Here is a 10,465-nt window from a genome sequence, read left to right on the forward strand (position 1 = left end):
AGGAGACATTTGAACAGCTAGTACTTCTGAACGTCAAATGGGGATGAAGCCTCTAGAGAGACAAATCAATGCCAGCAGCGCCTCACACTATTTCTCATTAGACTACAGCATACAGTACAGGTAGGCATGAAGTCTTCCCACTCCAAGAAGCTTTAATTAGCCCTAAGCGCTTGCAGCACTCCTAAGCAGGTAGAAGGCTGCAAGTACTTCAGCCTCATCCCGTTTTCATTATGAAGCAGTAACTACATTCTTCTGACACGACACAAAATATCAATGGCAAATATTATCACACAGGAAATTTTTAACTCTTGAAGCCATCTCAATGTTCAAGTCAACTATTTTTTTCTCCATTAATTGTTATATGAAGTCATATTTAACATGATGTTCTGCACATACAAAATTATCATAGAATCCTAGAATCCTTCAGGTTGGAAAAGACCTTTAAGATCAAGTCCAACCATTAACCTAGCACTGCCAAGTCCACCACTAAACCATGTCCCTAAGCACCACATCCACACATCTTTTAAATACCTCCAGGGATGGCAACTCAACCACTTCCCTGGGCAGCCTGTTCCGATGCTTGATGACCCTTTCCGTGAAGAAGTAGTTCCTAATATCCAGTCTAAACCTCCCTGGCATAACTTGAGCCGTTTCCTCTTTTCCCAAGTAACAAGCAATAGGACCAGAGACTGACACCCACGCCACTACTACCTGAAAGGAGGTTATGAGCGCAATAAGGTCTCCCCTGTGCCTCCTTTTCTCCAGACTAAAAAACCCATTCCCTCAGCTGCTCCTCACAGGACCTGTGCCCTAGACCTTCACCAGCTTCGTTGCCCTTCTCTGGACATGCTCCAGCAATTCAGTGTCCTTCTTGTAGTGAGGGGCCCAAAACTGAACACAGGATTCGAGGTGCAGTGCTGAGTACAGGGGCACAATCACTTCCCTTCTCCTGCTGGCCACACTATTTCTGATACAGGCCAGGAAGCCGTTGGCCTTCTTGGCCACCTGGGCACACTGCCGGCTCATGTTCAGCTACCTGTCAACCAGCACCCCCAGGTCCTTTTCTGCTGGGCAGCTCTCCAGCCACTCTTCGCTGTAGCATTGCATGGGTTTGTTGTGACCCAAATGCAGGATGCAGCACTTGGCCTTGTTGGATCTCATACAGTTGGCCTCAGCCCATCAATTCAGCCTGTCCATAAATTATGTCATTATCCAGACAGGTTAAATGAGATGATACTCCAGTTTTATAAAGTTTCAAGTGTACTGACAGGCATAATGAAAAAAAACAGTGAATCAACACAATTTCCTAACAAGAAATCACTAAAGATCAAATGTAAAAATATTAATATTGTCTAGAACAACAAATTAACAAAAATACTTCAGATGATACTTCTAAAAGTTTTTACTTTTTTTAAATCCTCAAAGGAAAAGCTGGAGAAAGTTTTCAAGTTTGGTACTATAAGTATTTTAAGATGCAAAGACCACTTAAAACTTACCAAAGTTTCTTCAACAAAAATGTTTTCTACTGAATCCAGGCAGATTCCTCCCAGAATGACCCAACAAATAAAATTAGAAAAAAAGTACTGGAGCAGAGTAGCTGAAAAATGTCTCCTCACCTGAGAGCACGGTCTGTGATCTGGTAACATCCAGACAGACTGAGAAACTGAAGAACTCTTGCAGTCTCTTCATCTGTTTTTTCACTCCCAGAGTATGCAGAGTCTTTTTTCTCTGACTGCTTAGTCCTTGTTGTATTTTTACACAGTGCAGAGGACTCTGGAAGTGCTCGAATAGTTCTTAGTGCTGTCCCAGCACAACAAAATGAGTGACCGCAGTAAAGAAAGTCAGTAGAAGCACAGTGCTGCTGCCACCCTCTAGTCCTTAATCCATAAATGTCTCTACTGTAGCAAGATGCAGAACAATTAATATGGGATGTCGGTTCCATAAGACAAAATCCTTCAACATTTCTGTGTCTCCACTCTGCAGCATCTTCAATGTCAGCTAAGTCATCTGCATCTAGCATCCACACATAAGCAGAACTGAAGTTTTCTGAGCTGTCAGGTTTAGTCCAATGCTGCTCACTATCTCCTCCCTCAATTAGGTTTTCATTGTTGATTTCATGCAAGCAATTATACTTCTTGTTGGACTGCAGAGTAATCTCTCTGGTTTTCCACACAGTCTTAGCATTCCTGATTTTCAGAATACCTCTGTTATGGTGAGTTGACATGATACCCAGTGCTCTGGAAATCCTCTCTACAGCAACATCTGTGATTTTTTCACATCCAGACAGATCAAGGTGGCGTAGATTTTGACACCAACCAACTGAAGACCAACTGAAATCAGGGAAAAAAGTGGTTTGGTTGGTTTTGGTGGGGTTTTTTTTGTTCAGAAACAGGTGTTAAAGCTAAATATACAAAAGAGCATTTCATAAGTATACTACTTATATTAATTCACAGAATACTTAAAGAAAATACCCCAGATACAAGTTAGATTTGATACTCTAAGTACTGGAAAAATTATGTCTAAAGGAATGTGACATGAATCAGTAACAACCTGTATTTTTTCCATATACTGAGACTTCAAACAAGTCCAAATTTGCCATACATTCAACAAATTTTCCCATAGTAGATCAGAGTGCAAACACCAAATGCATGTGACAACCACTTCAAAAAGGAGCTTCTGTTGTGTATAATGCAGTTACCAAGAGCCATCTAAGTTACTGAACATCACAACTTCTCAAAGGGCTGAAAAAGTGAAGTTACTGAAGCAGCAAATTTCACACCCCACCCCCAAAAAAATACACCTGAGATAACATTCAGTTCAAAGTATTTTAATAGCTGGAATTTCTAGTATTTGAGTTTCTCAAGCTTGGCTTCAATATGTTTATACATATTGAAGTAACAGTGTACTTAGATCATACATCCTCCTGTCATTTCCCATTTCTTTCACTGAGAATAGCTGGATTCCTGAAACACATTCTCTATACAGTTATTATTTCTTAAGTGACTAATATTAGAGACATTAATGAAATCACACTTTTTCATACTAACAAAACCTTACTCCTTCAGCATTATCTTTTTCAACTGAAACAGAAATTTGATCTACAGTTAATATTGTTACCTTATTAGCTATAAAAGTATATAGCTGATTAAAGTGACCTTTACCTATCCATAGTTAATATTAACTATCATTTAATTCTCATAAGTGATTACTTATACTTACAGCAAGCCAAACATTTGTTGAGTTACAAACTGGGGTAGCGGACATATATGAGGAACAGCAAATAATGCAAGTTTCACTAGAGACTGACAAAAGCTCACAAAGATTGATTTCTGAGCCACAGAAATTCCATAAGGCTTTTATTTCAACTAAAACTTCTTGCATAAGCTGCAGCCTTGTTACCAGCATCCATGCCGGTAAAAATTTTCTGTGGTGTTAACACATAAAACTTGAGAGCACTACGTGATTAGAGTGTTGAACACTGAAACAGCCACCGAGTTTCAGTATCACAGTAAGACCTATCGGTGCAGGCTCTGCATCCATGCACCATCCCAGTGACATCAATGAAATTTCTGCAGGCTTCAGTAAAACTCAGGAAACCGCAGCTACTACACCTAAGCCTTAGAGCTTTGCCCACCATTTGATCAGTATCTTAAACAGCAGTATTTCAAACACTACCAACAATATCAGACCAAGAACTACCATAACTGAGAGACTCCACAAAAATCTATCGACAATTTCAAGTTGTTAATATTAGAACAAAATACAATTATCATTATGGATAGCTACACATTGATAGGTAATACATATCCAATAATGAAGACACAGCATTTTAAACGGCCATTACAAAGTTACATGCTTCACTTGCTATTTCATTGATTTGTTATTCTGGTTTAGTTCTTAGTTATGTATGAATCCTGAACGGGGTTTCTCTATTTCTCTCTGTATTGGCAAAGGACTAAGACATGTTTGAATGTTCTTTCTCCTCAAAAAGGTAGGTTTGTTTTTTTTTTTCTAAAGGGAAACAATTATCTAACCTTTCAAATGCAGAGTCTGAAATATCAGTTTGAGTGAGATCCAAATATTCCAAGTTGGGGCAAAGCTCCAAGATCTGTCTAACCTGGAAAAGGAAAGGAAAACAATCAGCAAAGATACAAGCCAATAAGGCTGCACACAGTATCAAGAGACAACATACAAATAAACATTCTCTTGAATTGCAACTCATTTTCACTGTCCAAGTGTTTTAAACTCTGGCACATCAGTTATTCGTTAGAGGCTGCATAGTCACAATTATGAAGTACCAGTTTCGAATTACACACCATTTTGTTAGATGCTGCAGAACTGTAAGCCAATACTAATGTCTTCACTGAGGAGCCTACATGTGGGAGGACATTATGAATTAAGCCATGAAGTAAACGTTTTTCCATTTGTGCTATATTAATGGCAAGTGAAACTTCAGCTGCTTCTTCTGCAAAATAAAACCAAAGAGAAAGACTTAAAATATGCTTTGAGTCATTTGGAATTCATATTGCCATCTTATATCAAACAAATTATGCTTAAAAAGGCATAGATCTCAGAAAATACCTTACATCAAAACTTTGTCTGAATTCTAGCTCATGTACTACGTAAGCATCAACTTTAAATATTGTCTGTTTGTCTTCCCGACAGTCCTTAGTTTAACTCTAACGGCAATTAAAAACAGAAAGAGTCTTAACAGAATGTTATCATTAAAAGACTCGAAGAAATATTTACTAGATTGTGTACTGCTCAGGGCCATCTGGGGCAGCTGTTTCCACCAACTTGCTTGATACATTGAAATACTATCTCATAGAGCATTTCATGTCCTGGGATATAACAGCTTAAGACAAATTTTAAATTAAGACTAGAATACATTAGGACATAAGATGATTAATCCAAACTTCCTGAAGGGATGAAGCCTAGCTTTTACCTCCTTACTAACTCCAGACACATCCCCTTTGTTCTTCTTCTACCTGCATTCATGTTTGCTCTCTCCTAGATGAATTAATTCAGCTCATTAAAACCAGCTGCTTGCTTCTCCCTCCCCTCCCCTCACTCCCCACTCCCCTTTTTTTTCCTACACAGCTGGGAGTCAAGATGAGATGAAGATGAGGAACAGCACTCCTTTCAGGAACCATAAGTAGCTGCCAGGCAAAACTTCATTAAGTTCTTTTTTACTGGATAGGTCTACTTGGCTTAGTAAGCGTGTAATCTAGACAGAATATAAATAGTATTGCATTTGTCTTATTTTAATGTACTGGAATCAACTATGAAAAAAATTGTATTTTAAACTGTTTTTACAGAAAAGATTCCTTTTTATACATTTATTTTTATAGCTATGTCATCTTCAGGGGAAAAAAAATTAAAAAAAAAAAATCAATCACCAGAATCAGAAATTACCTACCAGATTCATCTATGTCAGCATCTTCATCCCATTCCTGGAAAGCACGACTTTCATCTTTTCTATTTTTCACCCATTCCTCATCAGGTTCCACCTCAAGATCTGCTGCAGGACCACTATACCAATCACCTATTCGCACACACCCCACCCCCCCAAAAGGAGGAAGGAAAAAGAAAACAGAAATTAAGACAAATTTCTCATGGCTGCAGAAAGCAACTGTGATACATCTCAGTATACTGCAACCTGACCTAAAGATATAAATGATTTTTGCATTCCTCAACTAAGGTTGGACTAAACTTTGACATAACTATTATTTGATCTATATTTTAAAGCTTCAAAAGATTCCCAAAACAGTTTCAGTACCATTACAGAACTCACAGACTATTACGCTATTTGTGGGACATGCCTATATTCCTTATTTTCTTAGTAGGGACAAATAGAATTTAAGAAATAACAGAAACTATTATGGAATATTTGGACTGTGTAGATGTTCAAGTTCTTTCTGGTAGATGAATTGGCCATCAGCTTTCAGTATAACCCTTGGTTTAAGACTTTTCTGTTTTCCCTGGAATCTCACACACAGTCAAACAGGATGTATTTTATTAGCCTGTTTTTAGTCATTGCACATGACAACTCCAGGATGAAGAAACCCAAGTTCCACAAGTAGCCTACTTAAAACAGCTATACAATACTCGATTATAACATACATATGACTCAAATCAATAGACAATCATTTTTTAGAACATCTGGATGAACATGACTATCAGCAAAAGCTCCACTGTTTTAACTGGCAGGGTACCCCCTCTCCCCAAGGGTTACTGCACAGACATAATTTACTCTGGTTTGGGTATTGTAGTGTTGGTCAGGTCTGCTGCCTCCTTCAGCATAGACATACTTAAAACAGAAAGAGCTTACCCTACTATCTCACTAGCAGGGGAGCCTACTACGCCCAAAGCAAGAGCAACCCCTGTTGAGCAGCATCTAAAGGAACAAGGTTCCTTATATGAGCACCACAGTGACAATGACATCCTCATTAATTGTCAGCCAACTGTGAAGTAAAAGGTTTCAGTAACATTCCTCACCTTCTTTAGCCCATCTCTGTAATCTATAAAAAGCCTCAGAAGCCCTCTCAGTATTAAGAAAAAAAGAAAGTTTTTTCTTTAACTAAGCCTGTAGTTTTATGTTCTTTTTATATTCTCTGGCAGTAACTCTTATTTGAGAAGCTTCCACCCAGTTAAGAGCACTTCTGCACAAACAATTGTAGTAGTATAGACAGCATGTCACAAGACTAGCTTCCTGTTATGCCAAAAGCAGGTTTAAGAAAGAGTCATTTTAAGCAGTTGCCAATTATCTTTTTTGCATAGCACTGAATTATCGAGACAACTAGGTTATAAATAAAAATTTAGTAATCTGAACTCTGAAACCTCTCCTCTCCACTCAGTCTTTTGTAGCTCAGGGACCACTCTATTATTTTAAGTAAGATTTATCCAATCAAAAAAATTGAGACCCAAAAGTCATTTAACTCCTTTTTGCTTTGTACAGATTTTAGAAACCATTAAGATTCTTCTGGTACAGCCAGAAAGAAGTTTTTAGCTTTAATGTATCTCAAAACTTAAAAGTTACATATTCTTACCTTTCTCTCAAAAAATCTTACAAAGACACATAAAATACAGCTCAAACAGCACAGATGGACTCTTTTTTTCTCAAATACATTGACATGGCAGCAACTGTGAAGCCTGCAATGCCATACTCCAGTGGTTGTTTAATACTCACATAAATACAGAAAAATACAAATGGAAATATTTATAGCTATAAATATACTCTGATGACTTGTAACTGGCCTCATTAGAATACAGACTATTTTGTCTATTTGAACAGGTAGTTTTGCAAAGGTTACACTTCTCAATAGGAAGTTTTAATTAACGGGAGCATTTGAGGAACAGAAGTTATAACAAACCACTTAGTCCTCACTGCAATAGAAATTGTTGAGGTAAAAAGTCTAAAGAATCAATACTAAAACTAACATTCGTACAGTTTTCTTGGAAGTTTGAATATAAAAAGAATAAATTGTGAGGAGATGCTAGAGCTCCATTTGTTTTAAAACCTCCATTCTGCAGTTAGATCTGAGTCACAAGACAGACCTCTCAGAAGAGAGCATACTATCAGGAACGAACATATATATAAAAAGTATGTATTATATATATTTATATATTATATAAACATATTATATGTTAATAGTCTATATTTATATATTATATTATTATATTCTAAGTTGTGTTATATTAATGTAATTAACTTATTCATAATAATGACATAATTATATAAAATACATAATATTTTTATAAATTATTTCTACCTAGTAGCCTAATGAAATAAAAATATTACTGATAGAGGTGCAACAGCAGCATTTATAATTCAAACCCTCTTAGATTCTTAGATCATAATTAAGATGTTGTATTAGTGAATGTACTTGTTAGTATTCATACAAGAAAACAAACCTCAGTAAAACTAATCAACAGTTTGTATATAAGAGCTACTCATAAGTCACAACCAAGATAAATTTTAGTTTCTTAATTATACAAGATGGATCTATGTTTTGGTGATTTTTAGCATTTAACCAAGTTTCAAGGCACTGTCCCTGCCAGAAGGGTACACCCTTCCGGCACACTCAGCTATCAGGGTCACTTGTACATGACAGCCTATGCTAAACCATTCTCTTCTGTAGAGTCAGAAATCCTTATGATTAACATGCTTTTGAAGGAAGAATTAAATCTAACTTACCTCTGGCCCAGCGAACAGGGTAAAGATGTTTCCAGAGAGATCCAGTTTTAGCCAACTGTGACCACTCAGGGCTTACTTGACTGCACTGACATAACTCTTGGGGGTTAAGATAACTGAAAATGGTCAGCATTACTTCAGGAGGAAGATTAGTAATATTTGTGGTGTGCCCTGTTACTTCGGTTTCTGAAATATAGAAAGTGTGTGTTAAGTGAAGCACATCCTCATAGCTTTACATTAGGCAACAGTGGAACTCACATTTTGACTAGGGCAATGAAAAAAAACAATGCCCCAAAAAATTTTAAACAACTGTTTGACAAAAGAGTTGAAAAAAAAAAAAGTATCACTTTGGCTTTAAAAAGCTTTCACTGCAATACCACCTTAATCAAACAAACAAAAAAAATCACCTCAATGTTCTGTTTGACATTTTCTCAACTAGCTAGTTTTTTCCAACCCTGAGCCCCACAGGTCCAAAAAAAGCCCTGGACAAAAGTAAACTGCTTTTACTCACTCAACCACAGCAAGATGAAAGCAGTATCTGCTATAAATGAAATTCTTAAAAAAAAAAAAAAAAGCCTTATGTCATAGATGATATATATACCTGCTTTGCCACATTCCCAGGAAACAGTACTAGCACACAGAATCCACCAGCTGGGACCACTCTTACAAAAAGTGCTCAGCCTCTTGCCTGGGACACAGCAAGAAGTCCATGCTTAACTCTCTGCAGCTGTCTCATTTTAGTTCTAGCTTTAATTGCAAGCCTAGACAATTAATTTTAACTTCTGAATGGTAACAAGCCATTCAGGTTGGAAGGTAATACTAAGTATTAGGTTAGAGACTAAAATTTGACCACTGTAATACTTTAATGGACAGCAGTAGGAACCATCTCCAATACATCTCCCTTATCACCATAGTACAGAGCGCGCTGCAAACTATACAAAATAAAAAATTCAGGGCTTTGGTTAGTGGGTTTTTTGCTGTTTCAAGAGAACTTTTAATGCTTTGCTTAAGGACAGTTTACTTGAGAAAAAAAAAGATTCTAAAATAGTTTTCAGGAGCCCTTAGAAATAGCAGGTTTCACAAATTAGTGGGGATTTATTTTTAAAGTTAGGACACAAAGTACCTAAGATTTTACAGTGAGACAAGGATCAGATTTCTTTTTGCAAAGAACCTTCAAAAGTAAGCATAATGTAAACTTTACCCTTTGATAATCTATTGCTACTTCAGAAAAATGTAATTACAGTTTCACTTGATGAATCAATATATTCATACACCCGGCAAGTTGCTGCAAGTAAACTACAGATTTTTGCAGTAAAATGCAGTTAAAACTGCACAGGACTGCAAGCTGTGTTATTTTCTTCCATTTTTAAAAAAATAGATGCAGGACACATACTTCCCTCTCCTACAGTCTAGAACACAACCATTGCGGAATTACTACTGCTATTCCAGCTAGACTTAACAGAAAGTAATGCCATACGGCTACTTCTGTCATATTCATCTGTTCAGATTCAATACTATTTCACACCATGGACCATGATCTTTTCTGAAGGCTTCACCTGGAGGGCAGAAAATGACCAGTTCAGTAGTTCAGAGAAGTAAAGTTTCATGAAAAAAAAAAATCTGATTACCGAGTAGTTTTTCTAATGAGAACACCACAAAATCAGTTCATGAGGGCTTGCTCTACTTATCAGTATCACACTCCACTTGTGTTACATTAATTCCCCTTCTTTGGGACATCAATTCTTCGTTAGTTCAGAGTGAAAACTAAACACAGACAACAGGCTGCTTCAACAGTCATAAAACAAGCCTGAAGTACACTTCCGTAATTATCCGTTTGTTCTAAAGTTTCATCAGCAAAGGTAGTTACAGATGAACACAAATTAAATATCCACTTTCAGAACGCACGTCTCATCTGACCTACTCACACGCTGCACAGATTCACTCCTTTGCATCACTCCACACAGAGAGTTTCTTCCTTTCTGATTCCTGAGAGGACCAGGGAAGTTAGGTAGTGGAGTTGGGAAAGGCGAGTTGCCTTTAATTTGAAATATTGTCAGTTGGCTAACTAGTCTCTGTGTTACTAAACCATCAACAGAAAAGCTTACAAAGTGGTCCTGAAAACCAAGAATTAAATGCAGGGTCTGCAAATACAAAAATATAATTTCAATGGAAGTATGAAATTAGAAGTTAGTTACAATTTCTGCTTGTTTATTATATCAAATATTACCATAGGAGGGAAGGGAGAGGAAGAAGGTTGTGAACACGGAAAGA

The 10,465-nt window shown here is 37.0% G+C and overlaps 1 protein-coding gene across 1 annotated transcript in view; it reads right to left on the reverse strand.

Moving 5' to 3' along the window:
- The window catches only part of FBXL5 (F-box and leucine-rich repeat protein 5), a 23,607-nt gene that overhangs the window by 9,807 nt on the left and 3,335 nt on the right, over positions 1-10,465 (reverse strand). The window contains exons 4-8 of the mRNA XM_010297192.1: positions 8,198-8,380; positions 5,420-5,545; positions 4,317-4,465; positions 4,035-4,117; positions 1,617-2,330 (exon numbers count right to left, since the gene is read on the reverse strand). Coding sequence (XP_010295494.1) covers positions 1,617-2,330; positions 4,035-4,117; positions 4,317-4,465; positions 5,420-5,545; positions 8,198-8,380 — 1,255 coding nt within the window. The remainder of the gene's footprint in view (positions 1-1,616; positions 2,331-4,034; positions 4,118-4,316; positions 4,466-5,419; positions 5,546-8,197; positions 8,381-10,465) is intronic.

The sequence above is a fragment of the Phaethon lepturus genome, unplaced genomic scaffold (assembly GCF_000687285.1).
Source record: "Phaethon lepturus isolate BGI_N335 unplaced genomic scaffold, ASM68728v1 scaffold10651, whole genome shotgun sequence".
NCBI lineage: Eukaryota > Metazoa > Chordata > Aves > Phaethontiformes > Phaethontidae > Phaethon > Phaethon lepturus.